General features: G+C 44.0%; 2 protein-coding genes across 5 annotated transcripts; one reads left to right on the top strand and one right to left on the bottom strand.

The window, feature by feature from the left end:
• Positions 1 to 2,096: 2,096 nt before the first annotated feature.
• Positions 2,097 to 12,627, bottom strand: LOC105012196. 4 transcript variants are annotated; one of them, XM_029122004.2, is made up of 10 exons: positions 12,456 to 12,627; positions 11,821 to 12,123; positions 8,328 to 8,678; positions 7,895 to 8,194; positions 7,762 to 7,794; positions 7,370 to 7,471; positions 7,045 to 7,075; positions 5,132 to 5,181; positions 3,191 to 3,225; positions 2,097 to 2,526 (listed from the first exon to the last, which is right to left on the bottom strand). In XM_029122004.2, exons 1-10 carry the CDS (start codon positions 12,610 to 12,612, stop codon positions 2,443 to 2,445), a joined length of 1,446 nt encoding a protein of 481 aa, XP_028977837.2. In that variant the 5' UTR covers positions 12,613 to 12,627; the 3' UTR covers positions 2,097 to 2,442. The 4 variants fall into 4 exon arrangements, 3 of the variants coding, with proteins under 3 accessions (XP_028977837.2, XP_028977836.2, XP_028977838.2); XM_029122003.2 differs by having other exon boundaries at positions 7,370 to 7,489; XR_003782158.2 differs by lacking the exons at positions 2,097 to 2,526; positions 3,191 to 3,225 and adding an exon at positions 6,590 to 6,750 and having other exon boundaries at positions 7,370 to 7,489.
• Positions 12,628 to 16,124: 3,497 nt separating this feature from the next.
• Positions 16,125 to 19,636, top strand: klf1 (Kruppel-like factor 1 (erythroid)). Its single transcript, XM_010872826.4, has 3 exons — positions 16,125 to 16,453; positions 16,757 to 17,705; positions 18,301 to 19,636. The coding sequence occupies exons 1-3, from the start codon at positions 16,376 to 16,378 to the stop codon at positions 18,474 to 18,476; spliced, it is 1,203 nt and encodes a 400-aa protein (XP_010871128.2). The 5' UTR covers positions 16,125 to 16,375; the 3' UTR covers positions 18,477 to 19,636.
• The last annotated feature ends 17 nt before the right edge of the window (positions 19,637 to 19,653 follow it).

The following is a 19,653-nucleotide window of genomic DNA, read 5'->3' on the forward strand; positions in this document are numbered from 1 at the left end:
CAACCACACGTGCCATGACTATATTTATTTTTGTATTTATAGTTAACCATTGCAACCAATCAACTCAGTTAGGAACATATTCTTATTTACAATGATGCCCAGGCATGAGGGAAAATGCATCTTGTGGCAGAGGTCTGGATGGAATGCAAAATGAAAATAAATGGATATACTGACAAAAGACAGAAACCACATTACACCATAGTACTACATGACAAGACACATGTCAAGTGACCTCACAACGCCATGGTACTACATGACAAGTGACCTCACAACACCATAATACTACATGACAAGAGACCTCACAACACCATAATACTACATGACAAGAGACCTCACAACGCCATAATACTACATGACAAGAGACCTCACAACGCCATAATACTACATGACAAGAGACCTCACAACACCATAATAATACATGACAAGAAACCTCACAACACCATAATACTACATGACAAGAGACTTCACAATACCATAAATTACATGACAAGAGACTTCACAACGCCATAGTATTACATGACAAGAGACCTCACAACGCCATAATACTACATGACAAGAGACCTCACAACGCCATAGTACTACATGACAAGAGACCTCACAACGCCATAATACTACATGACGAGACCTCACAACGCCATAGTATTACATGACAATAGACCTCACCACATGTCGCAACAAAACATGATAGTAACTTAACCGGGCAGAAACCCAGCATGACGACACAATCTGGCAGCAACACAATCACACATTGTCACCATAACTGTGGTGTCCACACAGAAGTGGGAAGTTTGCCCAAACCAGGCCACCTCGGCCTCCTCCCAATGACATTCACTGACACATTAATAGGTGAGATGGAGCTGAACTAATGGCTGTGTCCATTCATTTCCAATGGTATCTAAAAAAGTTAACAAATATTGCTATGTATTGAGAGGGCCCTCTAGGGTCAGCTTATAAGAACTACATTTATATTTTTAAATATTATATTTTCTTTGCAAACTTTATCGATAAACTCTCGTTCAGTGTGTCCGTGCGAACACAGATGAGGTGTGAAGAAACTATAATCGTTTTTTGTTAAAAAAATATTTTATTTAACACAGGACTTGGTTTGCATTTATTGGAAGTGACCCAATACAACTCAAAATGGACATTGCAATGTGACCCAAATAAAAAATAAAAAGTTACAAATGTATTGGCTCCCTTCCTGTGGGACATTGGTATTCAGATCCATCCCTAGAATCCAGTTCCACTCCACTTTTCCATTGCAAGCACCCAGGGGCGTTGGACTGGGGGGAAAAGGGGTACTAAGTATATAGGGCCCTAATGTGTAGAGGGGTCCTTGGAAATGTTTGAATCTTGAATAAAGTGGGGAGGGGCCCTCAGAGACCGCCTATGTACAGGGCCCAGAATTTTGTGCTACATCCATGCAAGCACCTAATCAGGGACTTTGCCTTCTGTTCTACCTCATCATTAATTGGACCCACCTGGTGTCCCAGGTCTAGATAAGTCCCTGATCAGGGGGCTGCTATTAAACAATGGAGTGTAACTGGCTTTGAGGGCCCAGTTTGAATACCACTGCTGTAGGCAGTGCCAGGTTTAGTATAAACTGAGAATGTAGAAACTTGATGTAGAAAATGAAAGAAGGTAGTGAGACTGTAGATCTCTGATCGGCCAAATAAGTCCCCTTCACTTGCTCTGCTCAAATAAAAGGGAAGGAGAGAGGGAGAGAAGGGTGTAGAGAGAGAGAGGTGTTGAGGGAGAGGGAGGAGAGAGGGGGAGGTGTTGAGGGAGAGGGAGGAGAGAGGGAGAGGTGTTGAGGGAGAGGGAGGAGAGAGGGAGAGGTGTTGAGGGAGAGGGAGGAGAGAGGGAGAGGTGTTGAGGGAGAGGGAGGAGAGAGGGGGAGGTGTTGAGGGAGAGGGAGGAGAGAGGGGGAGGTGTTGAGGGAGAGGGAGGTGTTGAGGGAGAGGGAGGAGAGAGGGGGAGGTGTTGAGGGAGAGGGAGGAGAGAGGGAGAGGTGTTGAGGGAGAGGGAGGAGAGAGGGGGAGGTGTTGAGGGAGAGGGAGGAGAGAGGGGGAGGTGTTGAGGATGAGGGAGGAGAGAGGGGGAGGTGTTGAGGGAGAGGGAGGAGAAAGGGGGAGGTGTTGAGGGAGAGGGAGGAGAGAGAGAGGGATGAAGTAAAGTAGGTCAAGTAGGTTGACTTTCTAGATAAATAAAAGGGTCCGTGAGAGAGAAACGGAGAGAGGTGAACAATGTAAAGGTAAAGGACAGGACCATGTAAATATATACAGAAGAGAAGGATAGAGAGGACAAGAGGGAAGGAGAAAAGGAGAGAAAGACGAGGGGTGTGTCAAGCAGAAAGGCGCTGAGAAAACATGACATCCCTATTTGTTTAAAGTGCGTTTCACTTGAAGGAAATGAATGTACGAAATGGTGTGATAAAGGAGGTCAGAAGGATGGTGTGTTGCCAAATGTAGAAAAATGGCTCCTGTCAGGGGACTCTTCTGCTGGTCTGTCGTAGATTCCCCATTCCTACACACACACACACACACACACACAATTTGTGATTTCATTATAATTGCATAATCACTGCAAATCTCAAAACTCCCCTTTCCTCATAAAAAAAAGAAATGGCCCTGAGAGAGCTTCTCAGTTTTGAAGAGGCCTCTAATCTCCTCGTGGCTTTACGGAAAGCTGCGACGGCGGCCCTCTGTCGACTTAGGGCACCGTTGCCCACGGCGAGCCTGGGAAGAGCCTTTAGCCTAATTAGGCCACCTTATCCGGCTAACGAATGTAATGATTACAGCTAACAGGATGGGGGCCAAGCAGGCAACCCCAGTGCCAGAGGAGCTACAGGAATGAGAAGCTGCCTCAACGCATGCATGTCTGCGCTAGAGTTTACTGCTTAGTCTGCAATGCAGCAGAGGGGGAAGAGAGGGGGGGAGAGGGGGAGAGAGAGATAAATAGAAATGAGTGAGAGAGATGAAAGAGATTATGTCTGCGTCTTGTTTTATTTATTTATTTATTTATTTAACTTTTGCTATTTATTGGGGTGTTCTTTTTTTAACTTGCTTTAGCAACGTGAAGACCTGTCTCCCAGTTGAGCTGAGAAAGGTGAGAAAGAGGTGAGAGGGGAGAGAGGTGAGAGGAGAGGGAGGTGAGAGGAGAGGGAGGTGAGAGGAGAGGGAGGTCCTACCTGAGAGGAAGTACTGATGCGCGTGAGGGTAAGGTCTAGGAAGCAATAAAAAAAAAGAGTCATATAGGTAGTCTTTACACAGGTGAAACCCAATAATATACAGTGGGGAGAACAAGTATTTGATACACTGCCGATTTTGCAGGTTTTCCCACTTACAAAGCATGTGGAAGTCTGTCATTTTTATCATAGGTACTCTTCAACTGTGAGTGACCAAAAAAAAATCCAGAAAATCACATTGTGTGATTAGCATTTAATTGCATGACATGCAAGTATTTGATACATCAGAAAAGCAGAACTTAATATTTGGTACAGAAACCTTTGTTTGCAATTACAGAGATCAAATGTTTCCTGTAGTTCTTGACCAGGTTTGCACACACTGTAGCAGGGATTTTGACCCACTCCTCCATACAGACCTTCTCCAGATCCTTCAGGTTTCGGGGCTGTCGCTGGGTAATACAGACTTTCAGATCCCTCCAAAGATTTTCTATTGGGTTCAGGTCTGGAGACTGGCTAGGCCACTCCAGGACCTTGAGATGCTTCTTATGGAGCCACTCCTTAGTTGCCCTGGCTGTGTGTTTCGTGTCGTTGGAAGACCCAGCCACAACCCATCTTCAATGCTCTTACTGAGGGAAGGAGGTTGTTGGCCAAGATCTTGCCATACATGGCCCCATCCATCCTCCCCTCAATACGGTGCAGTAGTCCTGTCCCCTTTGCAAAAAAGCATCCCCAAAGAATGATGTTTCCACCTCCATGCTTCACGGTTGGGATGGTGTTATTGGGGTTGTACTCATCCTTCTTCTTCCTCCAAACACGGCGAGTGGAGTTTAGACCAAAAATCTAAATTTTTGTCTCATCAGACCACATGACCTTCTCCCATTCCTCCTCTGGATCATCCAGATGGTCATTGGCAAACTTCAAATGGGCCTGGACATGCGCTGGCTTGAGCAGGGGGACCTTGCGTGTGCTGCAGGATTTTAATCCATGACGGCGTAGTGTGTTACTAATGGTTTTCTTTGAGACTGTGGTCCCAGCTCCCTACAGGTCATTGACTAGGTACTGCGGTGTAGTTCTGGGGTGATCCCTCACCTTCCTCATGATCATTGATGCTCCACGAGGTGAGATCTTGCATGGAGCCCCAGACCGAGGGAGATTGACCGTCATCTTCAACTTCTTCCATTTTCTAATAATTGCGCCAACAGTTGTTGCCTTCTCACCAAGCTGCTTGCTTACTGTCCTGTAGCCCATCCCAGCCTTGTGCAGGTCTACAGTTTTATCCCTGATGTCCTTACACAGCTCTCTGGTCTTGGCCATTGTGAAGAGGTTGGAGTCTGTTTGATTGAGTGTGTGGACAGGTGTCTTTTATACAGGTAACAAGTTCAAACAGGTACAGTTAATACAGGTAATGAGTGGAGAACAGAAGGGCTACTTAAAGAAAAACTAACAGGTCTGTGAGAGCTGGAATTCTTACCGGTTGGTAGGTGATCAAATACTTATGTCATGCAATAAAATGCAAATTAATTATTTAGAAATCATACAATGGGATTTTATGGATTTTTGTTTTAGATTCCGTCTCTCACAGTTGAAGTGTACCTATGATAAAAATTACAGACCTCTACATGCTTTGTAAGTAGGAAAACCTGCAAAATCGGCAATGTATCAAATACTTGTTCTCCCCACTGTAGATAGTTTTTACACAGATCAAACCCAGTCTTATAGATACACAGATCAAACCCAGTCTTATAGATACACAGATCAAACCCAGTCATATAGATACACAGATCAAACCCAGTCTTATAGATACACAGATCAAACCCAGTCTTATAGAAAGTCTTTATACAGATCAATCCCAGTCATATAGATATCCTTTTCACCAATCACTGGTGCATAAAAACTACAGGATTACCTCGATTAAACCGCTATTTGCAAAACAAAAACACTTGCCAACAATGTGGTCCCTGGACTGAAGCTTGGTCCAGAGAAGTGCAGCATCTCTAGGCACAGATAAAACATACCGTCAGATATACATATAAATATATATATATATATATATATATATATATATATATATATACACTCACCTAAAGGATTATTAGGAACACCTGTTCAATTTCTCATTAATGCAATTATCTAATCAACCAATCACATGGCAGTTGCTTCAATGCATTTAGGGGTGTGGTCCTGGTCAAGACAATCTCCTGAACTCCAAACTGAATGTCAGAATGGGAAAGAAAGGTGATTTAAGCAATTTTGAGCGTGGCATGGTTGTTGGTGCCAGACGGGCCGGTCTTAGTATTTCACAATCTGCTCAGTTACTGGGATTTTCACGCACAACCATTTCTAGGGTTTACAAAGAATGGTGTGAAAAGGGAAAAACATCCAGTATGCGGCAGTCCTGTGGGCAAAAATGCCTTGTTGATGCTAGAGGTCAGAGGAGAATGGGCCGACTGATTCAAGCTGATAGAAGAGCAACTTTGACTGAAATAACCACTCGTTACAACCGAGGTATGCAGCAAAGCATTTGTGAAGCCACAACACGCACAACATTGAGGCAGATGGGCTACAACAGCAGAAGACCACACCGGGTACCACTCATCTCCACTACAAATAGGAAAAAGAGGCTACAATTTGCACAAGCTCACCAAAATTGGACAGTTGAAGACTGGAAGAATGTTGCCTGCTCTGATGAGTCTCGATTTCAGTTGAGACATTCAGATAGAGTAGAGTCAGAATTTGGCGTAAACAGAATGAGAACATGGATCCATCATGCCTTGTTACCACTGTGCAGGCTGGTGGTGGTGGTGTAATGGTGTGGGGGATGTTTTCTTGGCAACTTTAGGCCCCTTAGTGCCAATTGGGCATCGTTTAAATGCCACGGCCTACCTGAGCATTGTTTCTGACCATGTCCATCCCTTTATGACCACCATGTACCCATCCTCTGATGACTCCTTCCAGCAGGATAATGCACCATGTCACAAAGCTTGAATAATTTCAAATTGGTTTCTTGAACATGACGATGAGTTCACTGTACTGAAATGGCCTCCACAGTCACCAGATCTCAACCCAATAGAGCATCTTTGGGATGTGGTGGAATGGGAGCTTCGTGCCCTGGATGTGCATCCCACAAATCTCCATCAACTGCAAGATGCTATCCTATCAATATGGGCCAACATTTATAAAGAATGCTTTCAGCACCTTGTTGAATCAATGCCACGTAGAATTAAGGCAGTTCTGAAGGCAAAAGGGGGTCAAACACACTATTAGTATGGTGTTCCTAATAATCCTTTAGGTGAGTGTATATATATATACTTTTAAAACATATCTACAGATGAAACTACATAAATCCAACGGCCCAGTTTTAACAAGACTGTGTAGTGAGGTGGATGGGAGTTGGAAGACTACCAAGAATATCACAAGAGTATTTGTGGCCTCTGTGGTCCAAAGGTGACCACCGCACAGGTGGTCCCATCAGCCCCGTCTTTGACCACTGTACCGGCTCCTCAATAAAAAACTAGAGGAAAGTAACAAGCGACACTGTCTGTTCCAGCCATAAAAAAAAATGCCTGAAAAGAGTGACAGGGATTAATGTATTTTTCTCAGCCTTGATCCATTGTTAGAACGTTTATACTGGTTGATGACGCTTCAACGTCAAGCTGAGGTGAGCCGTCTCTGAGGAGCCGGGAAAATTATATATCATCTCTTTCTTTTCTGTTCAATGCTCCCAGTCCTTTTAGCCTCCAGGACTCATTTTAAAAGGTTTCCTGGCAAACCCGTTTGTTGGATTTCTGTCACAATTGTCGCAAACCCCTCCTACCCTCTTTGTTTGTTGCATATCGTAGGACAGTCTGAACACCCACCTTCTTCTCTTTTTCTCAACTGTAGCCTTAACTGGATAATGAAAGGGAGAGGGAGAGAAAGAGAGAGAGAGGGGGAGAGAGAGAGAGAGCGGGAGAGAGAGAGAGAGGGAGAAAGAGAGAGAGAGAGAGAGAGGGAGAGGAGAGAGAGAGAGGGAGAGAGAGAGAGAGAGGGAGAGGAGAGTTGAATTGTTAGTGAAGTCACAGTACATCACATTTTGAACAGCACAGATCATTTCTCAAATGTTCTGGTTTTACTAGCCTGGTCCCAGATCACTATGTACTGTCTAGACATCTGAAGACAGGCTATGCAGGTAGGTGTCAGTACCTTTCCTCTTCACAGCCACACTCAGGACCACAAGTATGATGAGGAACAGAACCAGAGCAGACAGAGATCCCAGGACCAGAGGCCAGTCCATATAAATCGGCCCTACCAGAGAAACAGCATCTGTTAACACATGAGCCATCACACTTTACCACAGTCATACATTATCAAACTATACAGAACTAATACAATACACTGTAACACAGTTATACACTATACAACTATACTGTACTATTACAATACACTGTAACACAGTCATACACTATACAACTATACAGAACTATTACAATACACTTTAACACAGTCAACTATAACAATCCATTTTGACAGGGTATCAGAAACACACAGTGTGGTGACTCTTAGATGATTTGTTGATTATCTGTTAGGTGGTTTACCTGGCAACAACGGCGGGGACTCAGAGTTCTTTTCTGGAAGATAATGACAGACAAAATTACATGTGAAACACACACCACACACACACACACACACACACACACACCCAAAACCGACACACACACAGACACACACCTGTGACGGTGGACACGGCCAGCGGCTCTGTGCGTTCCGAATGGCTCCACTCGGTTCCCAGTAAGGCGCTGTACTGGCACTGAAACTGGTCCGACATGGGGTCCTCCCGGGGGGGCAGGGAGGAGAGGGCGAACAGGGCACGGTGTCGGATCGCGGGGGCGTCACGGGTGGCTTCGGGGTGGACGCTGCCCAGGCGGTACAGGGAAAAGCGGGCCCCGGGATAGGAGGGCGAGCCGGTGCATACCAGGACGCCCCCCCCCGTCTGGTTGTCCAGGGACAGGGTGGGGGGCGGTAACACCTCTGGAGGTGCACAAAACAAGGAAGAGGGAGTTTGGCCCCATGTATAATCCTCATTGTAACCATTCAGTGACCACAATGCAAAAACACGGATGGCGCCTGGCGGCTATTTGAACCCTCCCACTGGATCTCTCACCTGTGACAACCACTTGAACCGGTGGACTGGCGGTGGAATTGACCAAGCCCTGTTGAGGCATGGCGACCTGGTACAAACAGGTGTAGGACCCCCCATCTTGGCTCCTCACGGGCTCTAGGCTGAAGGCCCCGGCCCTGGCCCTGGCTGTGGAGCGGAACACCAACAGGGACTCAGGGTGGACCATGGAGCCCCTGGTCACTCTAGCTGTTCTCAGCAGGAGAAAGGCCTCTGGTTCCACGCTCTGCTGGGAGGGAGCCAGGGAGCAGTCGAAGGAGAGCGTCTGTCCATGTTTCACCTGACCACCTGGGGGCTGGACTGAAAGGAGAGGAGGGGGAAGGGAAGAGGAGACACCTGGAGAGAGAGAGAACAAGAGAGTGAGATAGAGACAGATAGAGGTCATTTTATGGGATGCATTCCAGTACACCAATGTGCACCAAATGTATACATTTTTAAATCCAGGTTAAAAACAGTTCCCTTTTCACATCCCTACGACTGAGCTCTTAAACTTAACCGCACTGTTTAGCCTTATAACTTCCTATGTATTTATCACTTAAACTTAACCGCACTGTTTAGCCTTATAACTTCCTATGTATTTATCACTTAAACTTAACCGCACTGTTTAGCCTTATAACTTCCTATGTATTTATCACTTAAACTTAACCGCACTGTTTAGCCTTATAACTTCATATGTATTTATCACTTAAACTTAACTAAACTGTTTAGTCTTACAGCTTTTATAGCTTCCTATGTTTTTATCACGTTTTATTTAGTTTTATTCTATTTCTATTTTATTATTCCATGTTTTATTATTATGCTGTATTTTCTATTTCTCTTTCTGATTTATTTTGTTATTTAAATGTACATTTGGCTATCTTTTGCCAATCATAATGCAAGTTCTGGTGCTATCAGAGGAATAACCTCTGTGTAAACGTAACAATATGCGGATGACGGATAATGCAAGTTATTGTGCTGCTGTTTGGACATCGATGTAGGGTATTTTCTCACAAAATAGTTTATCCAAGCGCTGGAGGGCGGGGATTGAGATACCGGGTACAGTAGACAGTTATGGTAACTGGAATTCATTGAGGATGAATAATAAATGCATGTACAGATATGGCATAAATGTCCCCCTGGAGAGAACCAAGTAAGACATTGATGCAATGATTATCTCACAAAGGGACTGACGGGTTCATCCTAGCACTGGAATGTGAGGATTGAGATACCAGGGTGTTGAAGTTCATGCAGTCCCCCTGGAGACAGCTGAGCTAGAGAACTGTAACAATCGGAATGTTTTAATTCCATTGCATTTTGTATTTTTATTTTCACTGTAAAGCACATTGAATTGCTTCTATGTATGAATTGTGCTATATAAATAAACTTGCTTGCTACAAAGTGAGAAGGGCCAGATGAATTAATTGTGCCTTTCATTTACATGGTGGCTGTACAACGATCAGCCAAAACATTGACCACTGATAGGTGAAGTGAATAACACTGATAATCTCATTATCATGATACCTGTCAGTGGGTAGGATGTATTAGGCAGCAAGTGAACAGTCTGTCCTCAAAGCTGATGTGTTAGAAGCAGGAGAAATGGGCATGGATCTGAGTGACTTTGACAAGGGCCAAATTGTGCGGGCTAGACAACTGGGTCAGAGCATCTCCAAAAGTGCAGCCCTTGTGGGGTGTTCCTGGTCTGTAGTGGTCGGTACCTATCAAAAGTGGTTAAAGGAAGGAAAAGTGATGAACCAGCGACTGGGTCATGGGCGGCCAAGACTCATTGACACACGTGGGGAGAGAAGGCTGGCCCATGTGATCAGATCCAACAGACAAGCTACAGTAGCTCATATTGCGGAAAAAGTTGATGCTGGTACTGATAGAAAGGTGTCAGAACATACAATGCATCACAGTTTGTTGCGTATGGGGCTGCGTAGCCGCAGACCAGTCGTGGTGCCCATGCTGACCCCTGTCCACTGCTGAAAGCCCCTACAATGGGCACGTGAGCATCAGAACTGGACCATGGAGCAATGGAAGAAGGTGGCCTGGTCTGATGAATCACGTTTTCTTTTACATCACATGGATGGCTGGGTGCGTGTGTGTCACTTACCTGGAGAACACATGGCACCAGGATGCACTATGGGAAGGAGGCCATCTGGCGGAGGCAGTGTGATGCTTTGGGCAATGTTCTGCTGGGAAACCTTGGGTTCTGCCATTCATGTGGATTTTACTTTGACACGTACCACCTACCTGAGCATTGTTGCAGACCATAAGCACCCTTTCATGGCAACGGTGTTCCCTGATGGCACTGGCCTCTTTCAGCAGGATAATGCACACTGACACAAAGCAGGAATAGTTCAGCAGTGGTTTGAGGAACACAACAACGAGTTCAAGGTGTTGACTTGGCCTCCAAATTCCCCAGATCTCAATCCAATCGAGCATCTGTGGGTTGTGCTGGACAAACAAGTCTGATCCATGGAGGCCCCACCTCGCAACTTACAGGACTTAAAGAATCTGTTGCTAACGTCTTGGTGCCAGATACCACAGCACACCTTCAGAGGTCTAGTGGAGTCTGTGACTTGATGGATCAGGGCTGTTTTGATGGCAAAAGGGGGACCTACACAATATTAGGCAGGTGGTCATAATGTCATGGCTGATCGATTTGTGTACTTTCTCTGTCATTTGGCTTCTGGTCAGATGTAGGAAAAATGACAGATTTTTGCCCAGATTTGCAGAAACTACAAACATTTCAGATGTATCTGTAGTGGCGCATTTACTGCCTTTCTGAAGCAGTACTTCCTGTCTCGGAAGTAGATGTCATTTAAGGTTGGCCCCTGCTGCCATTCATACATCCTGCCTGAACCGACAACACGCTTGAAAGGTGGACTGTGTGTTTGATGTGTGCATTTCAGGAAGTAACGGTACTATTCACACACACACACACACACACACACACAAATAAGCCTGCACACGCGTTAATTGTTTTTCTATATGAGGACTGGAAACAATTAAACAGAACAATTAAAATATATATTTTCACTTACTCTAACAAGCTTAAAATACTCCACCGTCCTGAACCCTGTGATTTGACTATACTAGGAGAACGAGGACACATATACACACATACACACTCACACGCACACATAACCACATGCACTCACTCCCAAACACACACACACACACACCAAGCCACGGGTGTTCTTAGTGGTTACATTGTGTTTCACGTTGGTGGGTGGGTCATCCATATCCTCTTCTGCTATGTGTGTGTGTGTGCGCGTGTGTGTGTGTGTGTGTGTGTCTAACGGCTGAGTGTTCATTGTTTCTCACCATAGGTGAGAATTGTCTTCAAGCCATTTTTCATTCAGATTAACATTCATCACTGCACTCCACTGACATTTCTATTCTCTTTGACTGTTGGTGTGGCTGGATATTGTATGGTAAAAAAAACAAGCACAGGACCCACACCAGACCAAGATGCCAGGCTCCGTACAAAACTCACCTCGCTGAATCAGGGACACATAGGGACTGAACAAACTATAAGTCCCTTGGCTTTGGTACAGACAGCAATACAGGTCGTCTTGGGCTGAATACGTCGTCATCTGCAGGGTAAAATGAGCCTCCCGTCTCTCGGTGGGGAACGTCCGCGTGTCCACCAGCTCCTCGAACCTGTTGAGTCTGAACAAGGTCCCTCCGTGGCCCTCAGGGGCCCGGCAGACCAGGGACACGGGCCCCTGGGTGTTCTTCCCTACCGAGGAGACGACTATGAGGGAGGGAGCCGGGATGGAGTCTGAGGAGACCGTACCTGGGGAGGAGACCAAGGAGGAGTAATCCACTAAGTAGACCCAGCATCAAATCACCTGCTGATATCCCATCATTTCGTATGCTCACCAGTCACTGTATGTACGGGTGTGCTGAATCCGATTTAATGTTGTCATGTCCATACAATGTCCTCTACCAATAGCAGCACGGTTACACAGATCAACATTCTGGGTGTGTATGTACGTATGCATGTAATATAGAGAAATCTTTTTCCTGATCCTAAATGCAAATCATGATAAACCAATACAATTGTGACTGAAATGTCTCTTACTGAAAAGTCGGTCCAATCCGGACACTAATATCTACAGTTCTTACCCCAAAGTCGGAGACAACCCGTAACCACCGTTAGAGTCCAAAGGGAGAGATGGTATCGACCGACAAGCATCTTTACCAGAGAAAGCAGCCAGTGGACTGTGTGGTCGTGTCTGTTATGCTGTGGTGGAGGGAAACAGGATCTTAAGGCAGTGCACATGTGGGTGTTTGTGTGCGTGCGTCCCAGTATGTGTGTGTTTTTCTGCTTACATGAGGACTTACGAAAACCTCTGTGAAACAGGAACGAGTGAGAGAACACACTTCCTTTAATTAAAGGGGTTTCATGTTTAGACGTGATCATTTGTAATAAATAGAACAACATACGAACAGACCACCTTTAAATGGGTTTCTTAGTTCTCTGTTAAGAGTTCATAAATAAATATGCGATTGAATAGAACCACAGATCTTGCTTGTTGGAGAGGCAGCAGCACCAGACATATGATTGATATGTAAACTCTGTGTCAGGTCTCTCCAACCTATTTAGACCTGACGGTAAAGGGTCATGGGCTCGTCTTTAAAAGTGCCCTGGATTTACTTTTAAATAGTTTTTTCCATAATCTTTTTTTTTTTTCAAATTACATTTTCATTGTTTGGGATTGATTCTTCTTCCTCAAACTATACTTATTAACGTAGCAAATCCTAAATAAGTAGTTTTGATGGGACAAATTATTAACTGTCATAAAAAAAGAAACAAACTTTACCAAATATTTTCCATATTAATCATTTGGTCACAAAAAATCACCCACACTGAGGTACCATGGTATTTTTCATGTGATCCCATATTAAGACATTTTACCATGATTCAAATCTACTTAAAATTCATAAATAATGCAGTACAATGGATGCAGTGATTTAGGGTAAGGTCCAATTACCCATCACACTTAATAAAGCTCCACACACTTTCACTTCCTTTCTTACAAAACCGCCATAAAGACATTTTGTATGCACTTGGGTCTTGACCCCACTGTACTACTGCATGGTAGTACCTCATATTTCAAAGATAAGATATTTTTTTTAAATGTTCACCATGGCGTGATAGTACCTGGGATTAAATTAAAGTTCCATAGCAGAACCTTGGTATAAATTAAAGTTACCATAGTAGTAACTTGGCATGATTTAAAATACTGTGGAAGTACCTTGGTATAAACTAGACTACTGTAGTAGTACTTTGATACAAATTAAAATACCATACAGTAGTAGTACCTTGAAATGTATTGAAGTACTGTACAGATCTATGGTATAAATGATGCAATGCCATTGTTATTCTTAGGTACATCAAGATTTGGAGTATGACTGTAGTACTATAGTAGTACTATGATTGTAGTACTACAATCATACTCCATATTTTACACCACTTCAGGTAAAAGCAGAATTGCAGTATTAGCAGCATGATACATTCATAAGACACTTCCAACCAGAAGACGCTTAATTTTGAGTCTGGAAGAAAACTCCCCTTTAACTGAACATCTGGCTCTTTAACTGTGCATCTGGCTCTTTAACTGTGCATCTGGCCCTATAACTGTGCATCTGGCCCTTTAACTGTGCATCTGGCCTTTTAACTGTGCATCTGGCCCTATAACTGTGCATCTGGCCCTTTAACTGTGCATCTGGCCCTTTAACTGCTCATCTGGCCCTTTAACTGCTCATCTGGCCCTTTAACTGTGTATCTGGCCCTTTAACTATGCATCTAGAAAAAAAGGAATGTGCCCTGTCTTGGATGATTCTGTTGGCTACTGCTGCCATTTCATACAAATACGAAACAATAGATACTAAGAATACTTACTTATATAATATATTATACCAGGTAAAACTATTTTGCTGTTTTGATCAGGTTTTTGGAAAGTTCAAAGAATTTTTGTGAAACCACCACACTGTTGTCTTTAACAAACCATCATTGGCAACTTGCTATATGTGGAGTTATTGAACATGCACACCACACAGACTGACAGGGCAATAACATAAATTGGCAGATATTATATTAGGTTTGGCTTGACAAGGATGATTGTCAATGTTGTGCTGATTACAGCAGGGAAAGTATGATTTCTGATTTCTTTGTTAATGACTGTTCGCAGTGGAACACAACACCCAAAAAGAAATGTACCTCCAGAATTATTTTGCTAACAATTCTTAAATGGGCTTTGAGTGACATAGCGGTCACTGAGACCAGTGAGGGTTTTGCTGTACAATGCTGACACCTACTGGTTAGAAGTCAAACCAATATATAAAAACCGTCATCAACTCTTGAATGCTGATTGGCTATTGGCTGTGGTGTATGAGAATCTATACCCGTATGACACATTTTACTACTCTAATGGCAATGTTAACCGGTTTATAAAAGCAATAAGGTATATCTGAGGTTTGTGGTATATTGTCAGTATACCATGGCTTAGCAGTTTTTCCATACACCACACCTCCCCAGGCTCGATTGCTTAAATATATTATTTGGATATTTTGGATACAGTCAGTTAAAAAAAGTGAGTACCTCCCCAGGAAGGTTTTTACAAAAGGTTTTAAAATATGTATTTTGTGTGATTTCTTGGATTGGGTTACCTTAATCAGAGAATGTGGTTTTGCTCAGATATCCATGCGCCCAAATATGTATGCCCCACTGCAAAATAGAACTCCAGAAAGGACATTTTTAAACTGACATTTTCATCCACAGCACCCAAAGCAAAATCACACCTCAAATGTTTAGTTTATGACCATCCTTCTCGGATGTTTTTTTCATTCTTGGATCTTTTCTACTCTCCTTATCCGTGTTTAGCATGTTATGTCTCACAAAGGCATTTTTTTTAAAATAAACGTAATAAAATAACTCGTCCAGGGCCCCCATGACAAACGGAAGAGGAGCTCGTTACATCCGCTGACACAATAAAATGTTTGTTTTTAAAAAAAGTGTGAAAGAATTGCTATCTGAGCACGGAGCGGTGGCCAGGACCAGACAGGAGTCGGCCACGGCCATTATCTGTTGTCGAACAGGGGCCTCTCTTGGCCCCACGTACACGCTGATAAACACAGCCGGGCATAATCACCGACCGCACAGGCAGGTCTTCTCAGAACCCTGCATTCCCGCTGTACAGTGCGTGTGGCAGTAGTTGTATTAGTGGTAGTGGGATGAAGGTTTTTTTTTTTGTTTATTAATGAAGCTGAAACCCGAACGCTGATGTTGACAAAGGTGACTACGGTCATCTTCCCACGCTGAACGAAGGCCAAACTGGTGTCTTGCAAAACGACCAAAGTTGGGGATTGGTCAATGTTGAGTTGATGTGATTGTCGGTTGGGAAGAATTTATCTCCATGCTATGGTGCGCCTAAGGTTCATCACATACCACCATTTCACGGTCGTCACAGGCGGGATGGTTTTAAGGAGAAACAACTGTGAACATATTTACACGTTTAATTTGTTTACATACAACTCGGCTGGCCATTGATCGCTGTTGTCACCACCGTATATCAGCTGGCTTGTTTTGCTCAGCGTCTCGGAACGTTTTATGGTTACAGTTGACTCCAGGTTTATCATTTTACTTAAGAAGACTGGGCTACAGTGAGAAAAGGAGCTCGCGTTAAATGCAGTATGCATGGACATACTTATGCACATACACAGTACACACACACGCACACGCACACACACACACACACACTCACGCCCCACCCACACCAACGGTCATCTGAAGGTGCACGAACAGAGAAGTCAAATTCACGACTGAGAAAGACCAGAGAGAGAAAGGGAGAGTGGGAGATCGTAGGAAAGGAATGGAGAGAAGACAAGCGTAAGAAGGAACGGCTACTTGGCATGTCAGGCGGGAACAGGGACTGGTGAACAGCCCTAACAGTTCCAAAGCCTCAACAGTTGGCCATGTAAAAGAAAAGACCTCACAATATTGTCACCACTGTAAGCCTGTGAGGGTATCTCATAGTAATCGGATGGCTCTGACACAAGCCGCGGCTCTACCATCCTTCAGCTCCTTCTCAAACTTTGCTTATGCCACTGACAATATGAAGGTATGTACCACACTTGTTATTTATTTTTATTTTTTTCTAAAATAAAAGTGTTGTCGGTTGCCTCGTTTCGTTTTAAGAGGGTGGGTGTCGGGGGCCTTGCGAACACAAGACGTATCTAACAAAGCCAACAAAAATGTATTGCCATCAATTAGATTTGAATTGAAAACACTGAGGAAAGACACGACTTGTATTCAGTTGTAGCTTTGTCGATTGTCTTTTGGTTGCCTTTTGGTTGCCTTTTGGTTGCCTTTTGGTTGCCTTTTGGTTGACGTTGCCTGCACTTACCCCTCTGACGTCCCCAAGGTGCGGAAGTTAGAGGATGGTGCACTCAGCCTGAACTCTGAAGCCAAAAAGACATTACCTGGCAACACCTCAGACCTGCAGCTTGATCATCCAATTAGAGGGGATCACCTAGACGATGGGGGTGAAGGCTTGTGGGACATGGAGTTCCTTCTGTCGGACTGGAACAGCCCATCACCAGAACTAAACTCCTCTCATGACTACAACACTCAGAATCTCCCCCATCCGGCCCAGAATCTTCCACCTCCTGGGCTGTATCGCGACGGAGGAGGGGTGTTGAAGGATCAAAGCTCAGACAGTCTTACTATGGGCGGCAGTAACCTAATGGCTGAGCTCCTCTCCCCCATGGACAGCATTGGTCCAGCCCCGTCAGAACCCTACAACCCATCCTATAGTGATGACCAACAGGTTCGGTCTTCAACATCACTGTCATCATTCCCCAGTCAGTCAAATGTGGACCAGTCTGGTTTCACCTCTGGAATCACCCAAGTACGACACAGACCCAGTGGCTTTCTGACCAAGGCCAAATCCTGGGACTTCGAGATGGGACACTACAACCCTCAACACCACACTTCGATGGTGTCCTTTCAGGACGGCAGATTCCACCAGGACCCTGTCTCCGTGACAACCTCCATGACCTCTGACCATCGAACCCACCAGTACGGCTTCCTCCAAAATTACTCCCACCACGCAGGTTTCTATCGCAACCACAACGAGTACAACGTCCACAACCACCACCACCAAGTTTTCTCTGGCTCCGTCAGCTTTCCGCAGCATCCGCAGGTAATGGCAGCCTCCTCCACAGAGGGTGCACCCAGTGGCTCGGAGGGGAAGCGCGGCCGCAGGACTGCCACAAAGAAAAGAGCAGCCATCCATAGCTGTGAGTACCTAGGGTGTAGTAAGACCTACACCAAGAGCTCCCACCTCAAGGCCCATCTCCGGACTCACACAGGTAACGAGGCATCCATCAATCTCCATACATACTACTAACTACTAACTTGAGATATTCTATTAACTACTTACAACACTACTAGTACTCACTACTACTACCAATACTACTATTCCTACCACCACCACTAAAATGGCTGTTACTAATATAACAACTACTTCTATTACTACTACTTCCACAAACACTACTCCTACTATTAATATATATTCTACTGCTGCACTAGTACTAACTACTGCTGCTATTCATATGACTAGTACAACTATTAACACTACTATTACTACTTTGAGCCAAATGCATGACAAATGCTTCATAAATACAGATACTGTTACTGATACATTAATAATGTGGAAGACTTATAGGAGGAACCCCTGATTTACAGTTGATTAACAGTTGCTTTAGAGTCATTTATCTTCAATAATATTATTGAATAGGATATGACACTGACTTAGCAATGAACAACTTCACCGAATATGTTGATATTGAAATGCTTGATTTACCATTTTCCAAGCGTACATTTACATCTTTGCACCAGAAACTAGTGCACCAAGTGATTCATTTTAAAGTGACTGACGGGTCTTGGATGCATCCTTCTCCTCAGGCGAGAAACCGTACCACTGTACCTGGGAGGGCTGCGGATGGAAGTTTGCCCGTTCGGACGAGTTGACCCGTCACTATCGGAAACACACGGGTCAGAAGCCCTATGAGTGTCTGCTGTGTCAGAGAGCCTTCTCCCGCTCTGACCACCTGGCCCTGCACATGAAACGACACAACTAAGGAGAGGAGAGCAGAGGGGCTGTGTGAGGCTGCACACCACACACACGTTCTCTAATGCTCCACACGCTCTCGTTCTCCGTCTCTCCCACTGTGCTTCTCCCGGTGACCCAGGCTCTTGTTTTCACGTTGTCTCTCAATTCTCCTGATCATTCCCTCTCTTTCTCACGACCTCTCTCTCTCTCTCTCTCTCTCTCTCTCTCTTGTTCCCTCTCAGACACACACACACACTAATCTAATCAAAACATGCGCGGCACACATAGCTATTACGCTGCCTAGTCATCACAGACAAAGATGAGACCAGTAGAGATACACACAGAACATGTAGACGCGAGCGCTCCCAACAGCCTTACAGCTGCGTACTTACCCAACACTAAGAGACCCACAGTAGGGCGCAGTCTGGAGAAGAGGTTGTGACATGAAAAGCCAAAGGTCAAAGGGCACAGAAGCTGGAATGTTGTTCAAGGTACTTGTTCCATACATGGGTCATTTCCAATGACCGAAACTCTATTTGCTGATCATAAAATTTGCTGTAAATAATCTAAAAAGATAAAGGTTTTTGTTTGTGGATTTTTGTTTATTGACGCTAATGTTTTTTTAAAGGTTCTTATTTTGTTAATGGTGAATCCGTAAAGAGATATTTTACCCCATAACTATATATTTGTGTTTTGCTCTTTAGTTCACTGATAATGGACTAAAGTGCAAGAATTTGCATTTCAGCAGGCAATTTTGAAGATAGACATTTTTAAGTAAATTTTAAAAAAACGTGTTTTGCACTAACGGTGTCTGTTTGAGTTATGGCCGTAAAAACAGTGTTTTCCTCCTTGGACATCAATGAATCCACAGCAGTATAACAGAATACAATCTGTACTGAAACATTTGAGCAGCCAATGTTGGCTTTCCTCTACTCCACATACCATCTTTAAGATATAAACTTATGATCTGGTGAAGTTGTCTTTATTTCCAAGAGATGGATTTTTTAAACTGAGCCACAGAGGAAATACACATACCAGATACATCTTGTATACTTTTTTAATGAATACATTTAATTTATTTTCAAGGCTTTTCATATTAATATATGACTTTGTATTTGCTTCAAATCTTTCCAAAATGCTAAATTTGTATAATTTGAATATTTCAATAAAGTAATTTTTGCCCAACAATCTCCCACACTGTTTTT

This window comes from Esox lucius, chromosome 9, assembly GCF_011004845.1.
Source record: "Esox lucius isolate fEsoLuc1 chromosome 9, fEsoLuc1.pri, whole genome shotgun sequence".
Taxonomy (NCBI): domain Eukaryota; kingdom Metazoa; phylum Chordata; class Actinopteri; order Esociformes; family Esocidae; genus Esox; species Esox lucius.